The sequence below is a fragment of the Limanda limanda genome, chromosome 1 (genome assembly GCF_963576545.1).
Source record: "Limanda limanda chromosome 1, fLimLim1.1, whole genome shotgun sequence".
NCBI lineage: Eukaryota > Metazoa > Chordata > Actinopteri > Pleuronectiformes > Pleuronectidae > Limanda > Limanda limanda.
The window spans coordinates 39,851,174-39,872,427 of record NC_083636.1 but is presented as its reverse complement, the minus strand read 5'-3'; the positions used below and the strand labels follow the sequence as shown (position 1 = coordinate 39,872,427).

At 39.8% G+C, this 21,254-nt stretch overlaps 2 protein-coding genes across 15 annotated transcripts in view; one reads left to right on the top strand and one right to left on the bottom strand.

Moving 5' to 3' along the window:
- large1 (LARGE xylosyl- and glucuronyltransferase 1) overlaps positions 1-21,254 on the bottom strand; it is a 126,501-nt gene that overhangs the window by 22,180 nt on the left and 83,067 nt on the right. The window lies entirely within an intron of this gene.
- Positions 17,869-20,642, top strand: LOC133011796 (tubulin beta chain). Of its 14 annotated transcripts, none has more exons than XM_061079966.1 (8): positions 17,869-17,925; positions 18,100-18,208; positions 18,879-18,989; positions 19,204-19,448; positions 19,569-19,583; positions 19,620-19,891; positions 19,977-20,321; positions 20,453-20,642. In XM_061079966.1, the coding sequence occupies exons 1-8, from the start codon at positions 17,869-17,871 to the stop codon at positions 20,598-20,600; spliced, it is 1,302 nt and encodes a 433-aa protein (XP_060935949.1). In that variant the 3' UTR covers positions 20,601-20,642. The 14 variants fall into 14 exon arrangements, with proteins under 14 accessions (XP_060935949.1, XP_060935873.1, XP_060935797.1 ...); XM_061079890.1 differs by having other exon boundaries at positions 19,569-19,610; positions 19,641-19,891; XM_061079814.1 differs by adding an exon at positions 18,794-18,799 and having other exon boundaries at positions 18,876-18,989; positions 19,569-19,891.

The window sequence follows — 21,254 nt, the reverse complement described above, 5'->3', positions numbered from 1 at the left end:
GACATTAGGTAGAAAAGAGGACAGGAGGTGGGATGAAATAAAGAGGAAAGATCCAGAAGGAGAAGGGAGGGATGTACGTGGGGTTCAGGGTGACAGATTATAGAAGGCATGCTGGGCAGAGACAAAGGTCGAGGAGATGGGCATTAGGGAGGAGATAGGAACCCCGAGTGCGAGCATGGGTGTAGAGGTGGCAGCTTTAATGAATGTTGTAAGGAAGATTAATGAGAGCCTATTGGAGCAGGCAGCCTTTAGAAGGGCTGCAAAACAAAGACCAAGATCTGCCATCAAGGTGACGACTGAGCAGGACAATTACAGCACAGAAACAATACACTGCCCCCTTTTACTGGGAAACACAGGTGACTCAACTTTAACAAAAGGGCCATAATATCAATGCTAGCAGTGGTAGGAACAAAGGTCTACTGCAGATCCTGTGTGTTTATATTCTAATATACAGTTTTATGATGGTTAATCATTTTTATTATAATGAAGTAATAACACTGTGTGATTCATTACAGTTAATGACATTTTAATCGTGTTGGAATTTCATCTATTTTTTCTGGATCACATGCAATTTTAAATTTCACAGGGAAAAAAAACATGTTGGAGCAAAAAAAAACGAAACAAAGCAGAAACCCCAATTGTGTGCTCAACTACAGTGAGTGCAGTGTGTTGAAAAAGGAGGTGAGAGTGTTAAATACAGAAGTTTAGACATCTCACACGATCACATTAATGGAAAGCGCGAATGCAAAAGTCACAACACGTCTGCAAATGCACAATACAACAACAAAAAACACACAACTGAGAAGCAAACACAACGGAAGTGAGCGGCCACAGATGTTGCCCATGAAATGAGCACTGCTGCCAAGTTAGCTGTCATTTGTGAAAACCCAGTCGAATCAGTTGCCACTTAAAATTAGATGCTTGTCTATTTGAGGTATTACGGTACAATTGTGTTCTTGCTTTTTGGATGCTCCAAGCACCTGTACCGTAACACCTCAAATAGACAAGCATCTCATTTAAAACAGCTGGACACTTGACTCTTACATCCAGGACTTGAAGACAGTAAATAACCCTGCTTGTTTAATTGTCAACATCCATGAAAACTCACTTCCACTTTGGTTGTGTTTCCAATGTGTGGATTTTGCATTTTTCGTTAACGTGCTTGTGTGAGACGGTCACCGCAGTTAAATGTGCAGGATGACTACCTTCCTTATTAGGAGAGGACAATTTCAAAGATGTGGGAAATTAACTCGCCGAGTTCAGTTACAGATAGATCTTAAAGGCCAAAGCTAAAAGGGGAACACATTTCCTGGTGTCAGGGCTGTGTTTGTGTCTCCAGAGAGAGCACTGTGAAGTCTGATGAATGGCCTCAATATCATTTGAGTTAGTGTCGGCAGGATGTGAAGACTTAAAGTTTGAAAAAGAAAAGTCTGGTAGTTACAAAGATCCTCTGTCGGCTGATTTTCATCTCTGCTCAAGGCTCCTGCCAACAAAACTTATCCCCCAATTTAATACTCTAACGATACTTAGTTACACATTCGATATGTATTGTGATTTATTTAAAACAGACTCCATTACAGCATCATTACAATAAACCCCTTGCCTGTCTTAAAGCCATGCTAATTAAAAAATATATTAAAAATAACACTGCATACATACAGTAGGTCATGGGATTCTACCTATTGGTTAAACGAAGTACAGATCTAATAAGCGTGGTGATTTAAAGTGAATAAAAAATGGTCCCCTCCCCGACTTGCAAAACACATCTGTTAATGTTTGAGCTGCAATATGAATGGTGTAAGTGCCAGGTTTTGACAAAAGTAAAACAATAGCTTAGGTTCTGCTGTATCGATTTCAAATGGTTTTATTTTATTTAAGCTGTTCATTTTGAGCCCAATAATATTATAGGAGTACAATGCAGCATCTGTGGAGTGCTTTGAAATTAAGCCTGAAAGCCCCCCCTCTGGCACTGCTCACTCTGCTGCTGAGCTTAGGGTCATTTTGTCGGGAGTCACAAGGTTAGAGATTTAATGCAAAATAGTAATACTTTGGAAATTCTACATTCAAACATAGTCTAATCCCCATGAGGTGGCTCAGTCAAGTTATTAAATACAAAGTTTTAATATACAGGAAATATCCTATTAAATGATCCCAGAGCATCTGCAACACAACAATGCAAAAAAAGTGTATCTTTAAAAAAAGAGACACATGTGAGCTGAAACAATGGTGCTCTGAAGCCTTTAATATAATTTATACGTGGCTTATACATACATTTTACGGAGTTAGCGCCATGAAAAGTATGAATTTATCCAGAAAGGGTGCGTAAAGAATGACAAGGTGGAGCTCTAAAGTGATAAACAAATAAAACTGGTTGACTCCAGCATGTTCACCAGCTGCTCTCTGACTGCTGTTTACTGCTGAGAAGGTATGTGAACAGTGGGTTTTTAGAGACATTTACACTGGAAACAGCTGCCTGCCCTAACCCTGGACCCCAACCCTAACCCTGCTGCTGTGGCTGGAAATAAGACTGATTAGTGCAGAGTTTGCACCGAATTAATGAGCTGACTGAGCCTGGAAAGATGCACAAAGCTTAGTAGTGTGGAGTTCTCTGTGGATTGGCAAGTAATAATTCAAATATTAATAAAAAATAACTTGAAAGCATCATTCTCAATGGAACTGTTTCTGTTTCAAAGAAGCAAAATGAAAAGGTTAGTGTGATTAATGAACGGCTGTGGCTGAGTGCAGGTTGTGCACTATACAGAAGGTCGGCGGTTCGATCCACCATTCAGCACACTGAAGTGTCCTTGGGCAAGACACTGAACCCCAACTTGCCCCTGACATCTGTGCCAGCAGGGTATGAGTGTACGATTGAGAATGTGCTGCACAAAGATGCCCTGTATGAATGTATATGTAAATGGTGGAATGGCAAAACTGTAATATGTGTCATTATTTTGAAATGAACATAGAGTGCATTTTTCGGCTTTGACAGGACTAGCTTCCTCATAAAAATGTGTGACTAAATCCAAACATTCAAAATGATAAAAACTGTGTGTGACTGACCGTGATGCCTTAATCATCCGCTTCGTCATATAGTCTGTTTCCAAGTGAGAGAGTTATGACAGGCAAGAAAACCAAAACTAAATCAGGACAGCTCCACTGTGTTTCAACTAAGAGGAAATGTTCTGCTCTGCAATAATCTACCTCTGGATAATATTCTGTCAAAAATGGCAGATTTTTCAAACTCTTCTCTGTATTCAAACAAAGCTGTGAGCCACACATACTGGATATTCGATACAGATAATTCAAATGATACTGTTTAGCTATTATTGATCTATAATTTATCGACAGGCTACCTGGCCTGGGAACCCCTTAGGAATTCAAGCCAATACCTGCTATTTAGCAACTGCAGTCTGGGTAGAATGTATTACAGAGGTGGACATAAATGGATGTACGCATGTCCAACAAAGTAAAGACCGCACACAGCAAACCTCAGGGCATCCACTCCCAGCCTGCTGGTGGCTGATGCATGTTCCTCACTGAACTGTGGCAGGGCACCACGGAAATGAGAGGGAATTCTTTACTGCAGTGTCAGTGGGGCTGATTTAGAAAGATGAATGTCAGGGTCAGAAGGCCAAACACGCACTCTTCACTCGGACTACGCATCCTCCTCTACTGCTATACTCGCATGGAGCATCAGAGGTACACTTGACATGTGAGAACTGAGAATTCGCTGTCAGCGATTATGTAGCAACCTAGTTATGTCTGGAGGTATTTGCTGACCTGGTCCATACCAAGGATGGATAATGTGAAAAATCTGTTGTCCAAGCTCCTGATTCCAAGTAAAACTAGTGAATAGTGTGTTCTGACGTAACGCACTACACAGTGGAACAGTTGTTGCAGTGAATATCTCTTATTAGGGCCCGAGCACAGACATCAAAGGTGTCTGGTGAGACCCTATTGAAATTGTAATGATTATTATTATTATTATTATTCAGGCAAATGAATTGGCTTTTTGAGGGCTTTAACATGCTCAACTTCTTACCAAAATTTGCAGAAAGTTAGAAAGTGGTGAAAATTTACGTATTCTGAAGGAATTTTCAATGGGCGTCGCAAAATGGCTCAACGGTGCCCCCCGAGACAGCCCGAGACCCCCGGAAGGTGTTCCCATTGACCTATCTTCACAAAAATCGATATACAGGTGTATCATGACCAGACAAACAAAAAAGTCTCTTGGTGCAATTGGAAAAACACAACAGGAAGCCTGCTATTTTGCATTTAGTGGCCATTTTGGCCATATTCCACATTTTTTCTTTGATACACTTGTACCAGGGTTTTCATCGGATCAACTTCAAATTGAGATGAGTGTCATCACAACAAGATGGAGATAAAAACTGACTGACGGATTTTTTTTTAATCACACGGTGTGACCGTGGCGTGGCGTCAAAGTTTGATTACACGCCATTAAAACACGATGTTCTGTAACGCGGACATACATGGACCATGAATCCTTTGATTTCAGTCTTCCTAGATCAAAGGAAACTTTATGTTTTGCAAAGGTTACGTCTCTCTCTCTCAGAACTGGTTATTTTAGTTTTTTCAGACAAAAAGCATGCAACGCTTCAAAATGGATGTGCTCGGGCCCACCCAGTGCTGCTTTGCAGCCCTAAAAATTTTATATTATTCTTGTTACAAGTTGAATCACATTTGATACTGCTCCTGTATATATTTATTTTTATTATTATTATTATTATTCAGGCAAATGAATTGGCTTTTTGAGGGCTTTACCATGCTCAAATTCTTACCAAAATTTGCAGAAAGTTAGAAAGTCGTGAAAATGTACGTATTCTGAAGGAATTTTCAATGGGTGTCGCAAAATGGCTCAACGGTGCCCCCCCCGAGACCCCTGGAACATGTTCACATTGACCGGTCTTCACAAAAATCAGTATACAGGTGTATCATGACCAGACAAACAAAAAAGTCTTTAGGTGCAATTGGAAAAACACAACAGGAAGCCTGCTACTTTGCATTTAGTGGCCATTTTGGCCATATTCCACATTTTTACTTTGATGTACTTGTACCAGGGTTTTCATTATTATTATTATTATTATTATTCAGGCAAATGAATTGGCTTTTTGAGGGCTTTACCACGCTCAAATTCTTACCAAAATTTGCAGAAAGTTAGAAAGTGGTGAAAATTTATGTATTCTGGAGGAATTTTCAATGGGTGTCGCAAAATGGCTCAACGGTGCCCCCCCGAGACCCTCCGGAAGGTGTTCACATTGACCGGTCTTCACAAAAATCGATATACATGTGTATCATGACCAGACAAACAAAAAAGTCTTTAGGTGCAATTGGAAAAACACAACAGGAAGCCTGCTACTTTGCATTTAGTGGCCATTTTGGCCATATTCCACATTTTTACTTTGAAGTACTTGTACCAGGGTTTTCATTATTATTATTATTATTATTATTATTCAGGCAAATGAATTGGCTTTTTGAGGGCTTTACCATGCTCAAATTCTTACCAAAATTTTCAGAAAGTTAGAAAGTGGTGAAAATGTATGTATTCTGAAGGAATTTGCGTCGCAAAATGGCTCAACGGTGCCCCCCCGAGACCCCTGGAACGTGTTCACATTGACCGGTCTTCACAAAAATCAATATTTATTTTAATTTTTTAAAGCAAGGTCGCGGAGTCAGAGGAATTATGTGGAATTAAGATGAAGAGACATTTGTAGATATAAAGAAAGCTGCTGTCCAGGGTCAAACAGATCTCTTCTCAACCTACTTCCTGCTCCTCCTCCTCCCAAGTCCTCCCTCCATCTTTCCCTCCCTCAGACCTTCTCCCTGCACTTCTCTCGCCCGGAGGTGGTGTTTTCTTTTTTCTCTCACCAGGTATGAACGTTCGCTCTTCACCGCTGACCCCTCTCACACCACCGGGCCCCATCAGGATGAAATATTTTTATGTTATTTTACAACATTTTCTAAGGTGTGGGAACCTTATTGACTGAAACATACATTGGAAATTATGTTTGGAAACAGATATACAACAACTATGAGACCTACACAGTTTAATTCATAACATCAGTTATTATGCTGCCACATCAAAAAGTAGTTTCCAAAAGAGTAAACATCACTTAACTTTAAGTTTTGTTTTGGGGCAGATATAAGATTTTTTCTAGATCCAGGGCAATAAAGAGGCCACATTTTACACCAATGCACCAATGTTCACAATCCAAACACAATTCCTTCTTCAGTAAAGTACTTCCTTGTTTGCATATTGAATATATTCTGCAAATTGTTCCCTGTTAAAGCGCTAGTGAACAATCAATATGCCATTGTAGTATGGGTCTAACCACCTTCATGGCCTTGCTGAGGAACCTAACTTTTAAGTTTATGAGTCGGCTGGACCGCTTTACAAATTTAACAATTGATCTGATGACAGACACTGGCCGCAGCTCTGTCAAGTACACATCTGAGATCTGGGAACACTGGTATGAGTGCCATTTTTAGCCCTTCTGTCCTTGTATATTTCTATGTAATGTATTGTTTTTTTATCATGTGGGCCTTGAGCCTGTAATACAGTTTATAAAATAATAATAATAATAAAATCACTTGTGGGTTTTAAAATAACCGTTTAGAATTTCAGATTTATTTCATTTTAAACTCATGTGCCTAGAAAACATATATGTAACAGCCTTTTTTTAATAACATAAATACTAATTAAATACTGAAGTGCCACATTTTGTGACATTTACTTGTCTGTACATAGAATAGTGACAAGCCCGTGCTTAAGGGGCCAATCAGACTGTGACTGGGCCCAGTGCCCCCCTGATCCTCACCCATAGTTTTGTAGTTAAACTTCCCATCCTGCTGCCAGAGCTCGACATCAATATTGGACAAATTAGCAAAACCACACACTTTGTTCAATGCCAATGTTTATTTAGTTGTATTACCTCTCTCTACACACGACACTGAAACAAAGATACACTACCTGCATTACCACAGAATATTCTAATATTTTGCAGTAATATACTAGGTCCCTGCAGTAGCACTTAATTGTGTATGGATAAGTGGATAAAAAGGACAGTTGGGATTGGCCGATGTGTCAGGTGTGATTGGCCATTCTGTTTAAAAGCCCAGGGCCTTTTAATAATAAATGAAACATACTGAGCTTCAGGGAGGAAATGGGAATGAGATGACAAGACTTGTGCGTCACAATTGAAGGCTCATACTGTCGACCCTGAGATTTTCCTGAGGTTCAGTGAAAGCCAATAACATCCCCCCCCCCCCTTCAGTTCAAATACTTCACAGCAGATAATGTCCAATGTGTGTTTAACTGAGAGAAACTGAGCAGCAGCCAATCTGACTCACAAGGTTTTACTGTCTCCCACTTACGCCATCTCATTTTCTTCTTGTCTGGCCTTGAGGGGGACAAATGTGAAACATATTGTTCTTTGATCGAGAGAAAGTCTTTAATCCATATGTTCACTAAAAGCTATACAATCTATAGGGTGGGCCCAGTCCAGTGTAATGGGCATGTTTCACCCTTTAGCCACAAAGATACAACTTTTGCATAAAATGTGATATCTGAAACATATTTAGTCAAATTCATGTCATTCCTGAGTCTACTAGATGAATAAAGAGCAGCCACAGTGACCTACTTTTAATGCTCAGTGGTCATAGTGGAAAACAAGAAGCATCCTCAGACTGTAGACTTAATTTAGTTGGACATAATTGACTCATAACACCAGAGTAATATCTGGATATTTTACAAGTCTTCATGAAAAATGTTAAGTTCAAAATAAGTCCAAATTCAGAATATATAGTGGAATGTTTGAGTGCAATTTAGATTGTTAATATAAACATGTTGGTGGTGAGAAAGCTCGAAAACAAAAACAAATGTTTGTTTTAAATCTCAAAAAGGACATTTTGCTTTCTTATTAAGTGATACGCTTGATTCTTGGCATTCATGATTGATAAAGAACAACCACCAGTGCTCCATTTTCAATGCTCAAGGGAAAAAAGTGAAGGAGTCTCACCCTGCACTACAATCTGTAACCTCCTTCTGTCAGTTTCTGTGTGTATTGTGTATACTAAGACTGAATTGATATTTTATGAGTCAAACCTAGAATTACTGCCTTGCAGTTGTACGCCTGCAGCAAACAGTCAAGTTTCAGTTAACATCCATGTCTTTCTAGGCACTTGCAATACATTTAGAGAAGAATTTGGTGATGTTATGGTAGCAGATGTGATAGTAAGCGTAATTATCCTTGAGCTATGGCCACATGTGAAGCCACTGTGATCAATGCAGTTCGATCTTTGAGTCAAAAGTGAGGAAAGGTCCTCAAGCCATTCCATGAGGCATTCATGAGGCAAACGAAAACAGGTTTTGTGAGGACACAGGTACCTTTGACATTTAACCACCAAATCCGGATCAGGTCATCATTGAGTCTGAGTGAATGTTTGTGCCAGATGTAATAACATTCCTCTTCCTTTGACCAACAAAATGTATTAAGTCCAATCATTTTATGTAATCGTGATTGAGTAAATGTTGTTGACCATGTCTTTTGTGAGGTCACAGTGATCTTTACCTCTGACCACCAAAACAAAATCTTTTCATCCTTGAGCCAATGCCTAATTTGAAGGGAGTTCAACAAAGTGTTCTGACCTGATGTGTTCTTGAAGGTGGGATGGAGGAACAGAAGGACAACCTGAGAAAAACAATGTGTTGAGCTGCAGCTTTGCAGAGGCATGGAAAAGGTCAGTGAGACTCTCAGAAGTTCTTCTTTGCAGTTTCTAAGCTCCTGAGTGGGCGGTCTGGTGCATGTGTGTGTGTCTGTGTTACACAGCTGAGCCACAGCCAAACTGACCTTGGCCAGACAGCATTTTGTTGTCGATGCTGTTATCCCCTTATTCATCAGCTAAACTTTTTGGGCTTTATTTGAAAGTTATTGTTTTCTCTAAGTTGTCTGCATACTGATGTCAGCAGTTCATCTTAATTAAGTAGTTGCTTATTTAGTACCACGAGCAAACAATCAGTGTTCAAGAGGAGACATGTGTCTTTGTAGATAAGAAGAAGCCATTTGCTTTAGTGATTGTAGTGTAAAATCTATGGCTCTTGATGTCAGGCTGTTGTCTGATTCATGTCACTGTCAACCAATGGAGAAATTCTCCATCTAGAGGAAAATCATTCTAACTTGCTTATTGGGCACCTTATAAAAACTAAAACCTATTAAACACATATGTCCCAATTTTGCTCTCAAGGGGGAGAACAGTTATTTATTTAGCAGAAAAACATTTAATTTTCACATAAATCTCAGTGTCCTCTGTGCACAGATGACCTATCAATCCATCCATGCATCCAGCTAGCCAGCCAGCATTGCAATCAGCCAGCCAGACAGTGTATCCTCTTAAGGGTCACCAAAAAGTAAATGGTAAATGGTAAATGGATTTGTATTTATATAGCGCTTTTCTAGTCTGATGAAGACCACTCAAAGCGCTTTACAGTACAGTTTCACATTCACCCATTCACACACACATTCATACAGTGCATCTACTTGCAGCACTTTGTTATTCTATGGGGGGCTATTTAGGGTTCAGTGTCTTGCCCAAGGACAGTTCGGCATGCAGATGGTTCAGACTGGGGGTCGAACCCCCGACCTTCAGGTTGGAGGACGACCACTCTACCCCTCAGCCACAGCCGCCCTACTAAAGTGTGTGGCAATCTCAGATGACATTGGATAAGAGGTGGTGTATACCGTGGACAGGTTGCCAGTCTATCACAGACACAAACAACCATTCACACTCACACCTATGAGGATTGTGAGTCTACAGAGTGTACCAAACCTACACCGCTAACTACTGCAGCACCTGTACAACCACATCCGAGTTTTAAATCAAAATAAGGCAAGAAGCATTTTTAATCAAATTTAATTATCACTTATGTTCTCATTACCGAATGATATATTGCTCTTTTTTTAATGGTAGGAAAAGCAAAAGTGTTACTTACTTGGTCAACAGAGTATCTCCCTTCTATTTAATATTTGCCAAAGTGAGTCAACATGAATACCTGAACAAAAAAGCCACAAAATGGAACTCAGCCATTCATCTTGTTACATGCACCTGTGGCTTTTACAATACTGTGACAAACTGTCTTCTGTGAATGAACAGACCACATTTTCTTTTCTGTTCAATTTTCTTAATGTCCAGAGTGGCTGCATGAAGTCATAAAGCTTAGAAAAAGCAACAGGTAAAACAAGAGGCTAGTTAGTGAGCTGGCATGACAAAGCAACACACTTCCTCTGTCCCATGGCCCTTGAACAGTGATCAGCTAAAAAGCATTTCTATCACATGAGGATTGAACTGCTGACAAAACAGCTAAGTGATGTCTCATGCTCTCAGAAAACTGTAATACACTTAAGTGCTCTTAATTCAAGGACAGGTAGTTTGGACGGCTACACTGCCAAAGAATCATCTACCATTAGTACTGTTGATTGCATTTAGCCATGGGATGAGGGAAAGCATGGTGTCATAATGTAGTGCAGGATGTTGCCATGGTGACCCACATACTATCCACATTAGCACAACATGTTTCATTTGGGTTTACTCTTCTGCGCACACTGACTATCATCCTATTGAAAATTGTTCAAAGAACAAAATCCAGAACCAACATTCACACTCTGGAAATTTTCCCTGCAGATATAGTCAGATCAAGGAGTAAATCTAAGGATGCAAGACGACTTTTGAGTCAAAGAATTTGAAAGTAAGACTCTGGAGACATTTACTCTGGAGACAATCTAAATCTGCGAAGCCTTCCATCATCAATAACCTGCACAATCATGTAGATTCCCACACCCCTCCCCTTGATCCTCTCAGGCTCTCTCTGTTTCCTGCTCATGTTCTCTTATGTTTAAAAATTCAACAGGGACCAGGGACATCCGCTAACAAATACCGACTGAATAAATATGTTTTAACAAATGACAAAAATCATATTTGAATTGAAAGTGGTTCTTGGAGGAGCCATCGAAGCTGGGATACCTCACAGCTATAACTTCATGGTACCAGTCTTTCTGCTGTCAAAAGTCTTTCATAGATCCAACATATTCTTTGAAACTTTCATGATGGTATGTACATCTCTCTGTTTAAATGAACCCCCAGCATTATCTGGAAACAGGCCTGACACCCATCTTTGGTCCCAGTATATCAGTACTTCAATGTGGAAATCAGTACCCAATATTATAAAAATTCTAGCTAAAGGTTTTGATGCTGCAGAGTGTGCTGCATTGTCCTTAAGATGGCACTAAAGTGAAGCTCATGGTGTCATGAGGTTCTGCAATGGAATCTACAGTAAATGACATGGGATGAATGCATGAAATGATGTGCAAATGTGTGTGAAATTTGTGTTATCAAAAGACAATATAAAGGATCATTAGAAAGGAAAAGTGTAAGTGTCGTGATAAACATCACTCTGAGGTGTGAGGTATACACTTCAGCTAATTTGGCTGTTTTTTATATGTTGCTTTAATGGATGGAGATCTGCAAACCTGTCCATAGATCAGTTTTTTTCATTGCCCTGAGCTGAAGCTGGGAAGTGTGTAATGAAAACCGATACCATTCTTCCAACATGCCACAGGAGATGTGGTGCCTACAGGCAACCAGACAGCAGTTTAATCTTCTATTCGTTGAGCAGTAAGAAGGCTGTTTTTTACCATCCAGTTATTAACTCATGAAAAAGCAAATAGTAAAACCTTGACTCTTTAAAACTCCCTGGGAAAATAATAATTTCAGTAAATTAAGTTCTTTTCAGGACAATACAATGTTAAGAAGTAAATCCTCAATTTTTTAAAATCCAAACATAAAAGCTGGCCAGAATGAATTGGCATTTGGCCCCTTTCTTTGAAGTGTGAGACTGCTTCCAAATGAAGTTTGTATTGTTTGTTCCTCTTCCCCTCACTTTCATCATTCCTTTAAACTTTTACAAACTTTGGGGTGACCTGATAATGCAATTGTAAGGGCACCTACCACATGAACACGCATGCTCTGTGAGGCAGGTCACTGGTTTTCCTCCTGGCGTGCCAGATGTTTTACGACACGTCACTTTCCTCTTCTATCCCCTACATTTCCTTTCTCTCTCCAGTTTCTTCATCTAATAAAGGCAAACGGGCCATTCAAAAAACACTTTTGTTGGCGTCCACTATAAATTTGCAATTTACACTGCTAATCATCTAAGATAGTCCATCCCTCCATCCGTACCGCTTATGCTTCGAGGGTTGGCTGGAGCAAATTCAAGCTGACATTGGGCAAGAGGTTGCCAGTGTAAGGAAAGGCCAAAATAGAGACAAACAACAATTCATTCTCACTTTAATACAACTGTCAATTTAGAGTCTCCGATTAACCTAACTCCTGTTTGCATGTCTTTGGACTTTGAGGGGAGAACCAGTAAATCCAAATAGACCCTGGCTAAACTGGGATTCCAACAACGTGCCGCCAAGATAGTACCTTGTTAAAGGAATCATATACCGTATAGCTGCACCATATAGTTTATGACTTCCCCTTGAAGATGAATGTTATGTGGGGTAGAAGTGTCCAGAGCATTAACAGCTCATTCAGCAGAGGTTGAGGTGCAATGACTTTTGCCACCCAGGAAAGAAAAGTGTGGAGGAAAAGCTCCTGTTTGCAGCCGTGTTGCTCCTGGGGCTGAATGATGCTAGATGGGTTACAATTCCAATCTCAAAAGTGAGGGGCTTGTTCCAGCTCAGCAGCTCTGTGGAAAGACTTCATCACACCAGAGATGGGCAATTATTGTTTACGTCAATCAAAGTGATATCAAGCCCAGTCCCTGTTCACTGATAAGGTTCCGTTTGCGTATGGGTTAGTCTACTATCTCTGCCTCCGTTTCTGTTTGTGTCTCACATCATCTGAGACAATTGGGTGTAAGTGGTAGATAGCAGAGATGGAACAAAAGAAAGTAAAAGCTGTGTGACTACTGGTAAAATGGATTCTTTGACACTATTGTCAACGTGTCATCGGCTCTTAAAGCATGATATTTAACTGTGTGATCACACCGAAAGATATGAGGAAAGGAAATGGCTGGCAGCCTTTCATTTCACCGAGTCTCGATGATGAGAAGCAGCAGCGGGGACTGAATTGCCAGCACTCCGAAAAAACGAGTCAATGTCGACCCGAGGATAAATCACATTACCCTCAACATGCTGATACTGCAACCAATTTCAGATAAGGATTTGATTTTCTTCCAGAACAAACTCTTGATACATGATTAGAGGCAAAGAGTTTGAGCCCAGGTTTTTCTATAAAAACACGTATGCTGAAGCTTGTAACCATGTTATATATGTATAAAAGACTTTGTGTGGGTAACACCAGGCATTACTCCTCACCTGGCTGGTGAGAATTGAAGTAAAGATAAATGCTGCCAAATGCAGAGCAGTGCTTGAAGGAAAAAACTGGCTCCATCTTTCAGAATGACAATGACCTGAAGCATACAGCCAAGACAATTCTGGATTGGCTTTACAACAAGTTTCTGACTGTCCTTGAATAGCCCAAGCTCAGACTGAAACTATACCGTATACAACACAGCTGAATACAGCCCTGCTCAATAGAAACCAAATGTAGCTAAACATGAAAAACAGAATTATTTAACTATTCAAAAATTAATGAAAGGTCTGTATGTAAGAACCAACTGTGCCAAAAAAAGTGGTGTGTTCAAATTTATTTTTGAAGACACATTTATATACAATAAACTAATATATATATATAAAATAATATATGTATAATTTTATTTTATTTTATCTTTTTTAATCAGGCAGTTACATTGAGATCAAGAACAATTAAAACACGGCAACACAATAAAATAAATTATTAAAAACATTCACAAGATTCATAAGAAAACATCACCTAGTAAAAACTTGAAATCCCAAAGTGGAACACAAGACTGTCGTTTGAGGGAAGATTGCAAATCCTTCCACTTAAAAGGTGCATTGTAACTAAAACCAATTTTTCCAACATTGGTGCGATGTCTAAGGGTGAGTAGTTACTGGATCATGTGCTGTATGTACTGGTTTTAAATGGGAGATGAGAGGTTAGGTAATTTGGAAGCTTTAACAGCAGAGCTTTATGGATGAACAACATCTGAGCATGGATTACACCAATCAGACTGATGATTCTCTCCAAGAGATCTTTGCTGGAGAGGTTGGGTTTCTCTACATTTCCTTGTATGATAATGTGGAGGGATCAGCAGGAAATTGGCTGATATGAATCGGTCATCAGCTTCTACACTACAAGCATATTGTGTATAATACACACATATGCTCACTTGGTCTCTCTCTCTCTTCCAACTGTTCACACTAACCTTGCATCAGACAAAAGCTTGGTGACCTCACCTTTTTTTGGCTTCTTGAACACAATATCTCACGTCTGCCTGTTAAGAATTTCTTCAAACAGTATTTCAGAAAGTGTTTAATGCGAAAACTAAACCTACTTAGTTATGTGTGTCTAAGTGTTACTGTGCAGGAGTTTGGTGCAGATCTCGAATAAGAGAGAGTGAAGAGACCTCTGTGGATGTGCAGGAAATTTAAAAGACATTTAAATTGAGGAAATCCACAGATGTGAGCTGGCTCACAGTCGAACAGTCATCTGCTATGGTTGTTAGTAGGTTTTCTACTATAAAAAAAACTTCTGCTTTGAATCAGGCCTTTTCTCTCTGCCCACCAGAGCAATAACCTGATCTGAATTTATTTTTTATTCATTTGAGGTTGATGATGTTTGAAAATGTAATCCTAAACATCACTTAGTCTACCAGATTTGCCTTCCATTGGCAGGAATTACTGCTGTTATTTTGCTAATTTCGTCACAGGGTGATTATTGTTGTGAAACACACATACGAAACTTGTCCAGGTGCGCAGTTAACCCCCAGGTGTGGTGTTAATTCTTATCAAAAACTGTATATAGATATGCATATGATGATAATATCCATTTTAATATACTTTCATTTAAATAAGTGATGGAGGCCTGTTATGTGATTCTTTCCTTTCTCACATCTGGGTACGTTTTCTGACGAACAGGCAGCAAATCTGATAATGTCCAACATCCTGATCCTCGTCCATTATATTCATATGGCACCTAGTATAGAAAAGCATCAAAGCAATGCAATGAATGGAGATGGGTCTCTGTTTTTCCATATATTCTACAGAGTGTCTCAAAGATAAATTACCCAAAACCATGCAGCTTAGGACATGACCAAATATATGTCGCTGTGTGCAGGAGCCTGCATCGACCTCATGTCGGGTCAAAGTCTGGCTTTATCTTAGATAATCTTATTTTATGAAGATGGTGCACTATTCAAACAGAACATCAATGTGTCAAATTCTCTGCGTGGTAATTTCATCTAGGTCGGTTTCCCATGTTAGTCATTATGAGTTGTCAAACAGCTTGTGGCTAATCTGTTTTATCCTCTCTGTACAATGACAACACAGTATTAATGCCATAAACAACTGAATTTAAAGCAACATCAGTGAGTTAACTTAATCCATTAAGAATAACAATGGTCTACAAGAATATAAAAATTACAACACATTTTACATTGACCTCTGAAGATTTCTACAGATATCTTAAGTTGAGTAGTTATTTATTGTCATAAGATAATGGAACTCTTTTAAAGAATTCCCTATCTCCAAGGGAAACCTAATAGTTAGAGTAGTGGAACAGTGGCAGGAATATTGTGTTACAAATTTCCAAATGTCCTCATTCACACAGGAAATACGAAGGATATGAAGGAGAGAAAGACGAAACATGGGGATATATTTATAAATTAGGAGGGACAATTATATTAAATAGCCCACTCTGAAAATAATTAAAATTGGTCACTAAAATTAGATAAATAAATCAGGTATTTTAAACCCCTTTCATTATGATAACATTTGATAAAACAATAAAAAGTGCTGGAGAGATTTCAAAGAAATTGGAGATCAGATTTTTTTTAAATTTTCCTAATCTCTATCTTTCTGTCTAAAATGAAGAAGGCTCCTTTGATGACCTAGCAACTTCTCTGTTGCATAGGCTCATTTATGACATAGTGTCTTCTACTTGGCATAGGCTCCTTTGATGACATAGCTACTTCTTTGTAGCATCATGATCGTATAGAACATATCTAGGTCATCAGAATCAGAGATTTCACACTCAGAATCAAGACCAAGAACTACCAGGTAAGTACTATTATATTTCCATTTTTATTTTGTTGATCTAGCTATGGTTAGCTAGCTAAAAATAATATGTCAACAGCTTGTTAAGGCCGGCGCATGCTTCTGCGTTTTCAGAGACACGCAAGGACACGCAAGTGCAAGATCCCCTTGCGTACCTCTTGCGTAGCCCTTCTTGCGTGCGTCACCCAATTTTTGTAACTATATGACAAAGCTACGCAAGCGTCACGCAGCCCGCAAGGCTGTGATTGGTCTGCTAACTACAGCCTTTCTGGAGTCACATTTCCGTTTTCATGCCCCATAATACAGGCAGAAACCAAGGAAGATTTAGAAGAGCGTTTGGCAGAAGAGATCCGAAAGTATGACCACTTGTATAACCCATCATTGACGGAATACAAAGACATGCAGATGGCCTGCAATTCCTGCAATGAGATATCGGCTAACGTCGGTTTGCAGGTCGACGAGTGTACGAAGCTGTGGAGGAGGATCAGGGACAAATTTGTCCGCCAGAAAAAGGCTATGAGGAGCAGCAGTGGCGATGTAAATAAACATTCAACGACGACTGCCACACACGAAGAAGGCGTCTCTAAGGTCGTCTTCGACAAAAAACGTCACTCCACCTAGTGTTTTAGCAGTGAATTGCTTTACAACATGCGCAACCCTTGGAGAACCATAAATTACAACAAATCATTATTTTCTTTTTTACTTTCTTACTTTATGAACATCAATTTTACACACATGGGTCAAAAATGACCCACAGTTTATACTGTAACATACTGAATTCTCTACGGAACACCTGCAATACATTTCACAAAAATGCTTTTGCTCTCTGAAATGAAGAAGGCTCCTTTGATAACATAGCATCTGTGCCCTAGACTCCTTTGATGGTATGGCATCCTCTATATGGCAAAGGCTATTTGGATGACATAGCATCTTAAATGAAGCATCAGTTTCATCCCCCAAGCCACACTTTTAAACTCCTCCAATCTGCCATAATTCCACTTACTCTGCACCTTAGCATATTTGCATTTTTGTTTTTTCTTTAGGTGTTTATACATATTTGGATGTATGTTGATATATATTTCATTTGTACTCTTCTTTTTTTGATATACTATTTTATGTATATTTTATACAAGTTTTTTTACGCTTATAATATTCTGAGCATTGCTAGAAGAGAGCCTGTGACCCAAGCATTTCACTGACAGTGACTGCTAAATGTAATTGTTGTGCATATGACAATTAACTCTTGAATCTTTGATGACATAGATGTCTATGTCATCAAAGACGGGTGGCATAGACTCCCCTGATGACATAGATGTCTTTGTCATCAAGGACGCGTGGCATAGACTCCTTTGATGACAGAATATGCTATGTCATCAAAGGAGCCTTACTCATTTGGGAGAGCTGGATTCCAAGACACCCACATCTCCAGTTTAATCCTGTGGAACATAGTGTAGATTATCAGCATTAGACATTTCAGAATCCAGAGCTGGGAATTGCCTATTAAGTATAAACTGTTATATTTCAAGTTTTATTTTGTTGATCTATCTATGGTTACCTAGCTAGACAAGAATGCCAAAAGCTAGTTAGTAGTGTACATATTTCTCTTTTTCACAATAATTGGATTGTAACATAACACTATTTCATCTAGATCACAATGAGAGAGATCCTTCATCTACAGGCGGGCCAGTGTGGCAACCAGATCGGAGCCAAGGTTTGAAAACACGTTTTAAAAGTGTAGCAGAGCAAATGTTAAATTCAGATTCAGGCTGCTGAATTATCTTACTTGGCCTAAAAGCTTATGACAGCCCTTGTTAAGTTCGACTTGCTAGAACAGGTCGTGCTAGATATATGGCGATTTAAACCCCTTATGTTTCTTCTCCTCCAGTTCTGGGAGGTGATAAGTGACGAACATGGCATCGACCCGTCCGGGACGTACCATGGAGACAACGACCTGCAGCTAGAGCGAATCAACGTCTACTACAATGAGGCGACAGGTTAGCACCATCATGCCAAAGCTTTTTGGCCGGAGTTAGATCTAATTTCCACACAAGTCAATGTAGGTAAACTCCACTGGAGGGTTGTTATTTCCCGACCATCCTCAAGGCTGTCCTGACTCAACTTCATAGGAAATGTCACCGTTTCCATGATACGACAAATCAACAAACCCCAGCTAACAATGTCAGCTTTAACTTAACATTTATTAGACTGCACTGAAGGGAGTGATCAAAATCAAGACATGTTCTATTATAAACAAATATCAATCAACAGCATGCAAAATACGAGGGATTAAAGTTGATTTATAAACCACGGTTGCAAACATTTCCCTCTGTGCTTCTTTGTCTTGCCATTGGAATTTTAAAAAGATGAATTACACTTGTAAAACGTCTTTGACACTTTTAACTTGAGACTGGAAGTTATCATTTCACTTGGACAGTACAATGACTTTCAATCAGTAGAAATGGACATAATTAAATACAAACTATCGAATAGAGTTGAATGTGTTGATGTGTAGAGTTTTTCCTCTCTTCAAAGGGCTACCTATTTAATGACTGTTAACAAAATAGTAGTGATGAAAAAAGGGAGCTATCTTTCGTTGTGTATTATTTGCTATTTCAACATTGTGTAAATAGTCTGTATTCATATTCTTGTACCCGTCATTACCAGGTGGGAAGTACGTTCCTCGTGCAGTGCTGGTGGACTTGGAGCCAGGAACAATGGACTCTGTGAGGTCTGGTGCTTTTGGCCAGATCTTTAGACCAGACAACTTTGTCTTTGGTGAGAATTTAAATATGGCCAGAAAAAATTGGTTTGATTTGATCTTTAAAACCAAAATTGAAGTGCTTTCCACAATTCTGCAAGAGTAAATATGCCTTGCTCATTACAACTAAAATGAGTTTTACTTCCAAATACTATGACGTCATACTGTAAAGAGATCAGGAATGTTTTTCTATACAGCTGTGATACAGGTCTGTATTTCCGTGTACCACAGGCCAAAGTGGAGCAGGTAATAACTGGGCTAAAGGCCATTACACTGAGGGAGCCGAGCTGGTGGACTCCGTCCTGGATGTGGTGAGAAAAGAAGCAGAGAGCTGTGACTGCCTCCAGGGCTTCCAGCTCACACACTCCCTTGGTGGAGGCACCGGCTCTGGCATGGGCACGCTGCTTATCAGCAAAATCCGTGAGGAATATCCTGACCGCATCATGAACACTTTCAGCGTGGTCCCCTCACCCAAGGTACACTTAACTTATTAAAATGTTATCAGATGTTTGTTGCTCTACCTGTTTCCTCTGTGCTTTAATGGTGTTCCTGCTTTTTCCCTTTGTCCCCTCTTTCCCTTCACTTTCCCTCTCCAGGTGTCAGACACAGTGGTGGAGCCCTACAATGCCACCCTGTCTGTCCACCAGCTGGTGGAGAACACAGATGAGACCTACTGCATTGATAATGAGGCCCTGTATGACATCTGCTTCCGTACACTGAAACTCACTACACCCACCTATGGTGATCTCAACCACCTTGTCTCAGCCACCATGAGCGGGGTGACCACCTGCCTGCGCTTTCCCGGCCAGCTCAATGCTGATCTGAGGAAACTGGCTGTGAACATGGTGCCCTTCCCCAGGCTGCACTTCTTCATGCCAGGCTTTGCTCCCCTGACCAGTCGTGGAAGCCAGCAGTACAGGTAGGGAAGCAGGACTCCGTATCAGACAAGGAAGTACTCTTTAAAAGTATTTTGAATCTGACTTGAATTATCTGTCTCTTTCCAGGGCACTGACAGTTCCTGAACTCACCCAGCAGATGTTTGACGCCAAAAACATGATGGCTGCCTGTGACCCACGCCACGGTCGCTACCTTACTGTTGCCGCCATCTTTCGGGGCCGCATGTCCATGAAGGAGGTAGACGAGCAGATGTTGAATGTGCAGAACAAGAACAGCAGCTACTTCGTGGAGTGGATCCCAAACAATGTCAAGACGGCCGTCTGTGACATCCCTCCCCGCGGACTCAAGATGTCCTCCACTTTCATTGGCAACAGCACAGCCATTCAGGAGCTGTTCAAACGCATGTCAGAGCAGTTCACTGCCATGTTCCGTCGCAAGGCCTTCCTCCACTGGTGAGTGAATAAGATTAATGCCAGGACATTGAGGAGAAGTTTCTTTTCCTGTTGTTACCTGATATTATCCAGAATTCATACACTAACTTTATGTCCATCAGTAAGTATCTACTTTATGTCCATTGTTTCAGGTACACGGGCGAAGGTATGGACGAGATGGAGTTCACAGAGGCTGAGAGCAACATGAACGACCTGGTGTCTGAGTACCAGCAGTACCAGGACGCCACTGCTGAGGAAGAGGGCGAGGGTGAGGAGGACGGTGACGAGGAAGTGGCCTAAACAACAGCCATGACCTGGTTCTTACTATGCACAAGTTTAAGGCTTTGTTGAAAAATGTTCACACTCTTGCTGTTTCCTTCATGTTTTGTGCTGCTTCTTTCTGTCATGAATATGAACGTTTTCAGCTTTTGATTTGTCTTTGTTGTTGTGCAATAATGCATTAAACGTGATACCAAAAAATGGTGTAACAGTGTACTTACTATATAAAGATATGTAAGTGTGTGTGTGTGAGGAGTGAGTGAGTGTGTGTGTGTGTATGTGTGTGTGTGTGTGTGTGTGTGAATACTAAGATCCATTATGTTTGGACTTGCAAAGTGCTGTTTTTTCAATTTCTCAAAAATGGGAGAGTACATTTTTTATATTTACAACCAACTTGAAATTGTTAACGTTGTCTTTCTTTTTGCACTTTGAATAATAAGGGAAGCAATGTGTTGATATTAAGAGAAAGTATTTTTTTTTTGTTTTCAAGCACCTGAATGTGTTGAACATTTTATGTTTTTGAAGAAATACAATTTGATTGCAAATTGTATTAATTTGAAATCAGTTGGATCAACTCTATTAAATTAAGTTAGACTTAATTCAAATAATTATTAAATCAAGTTGGATCTAATTCAACAAACTAAATTGGATCAACTGTAAAAAATGACACTAACC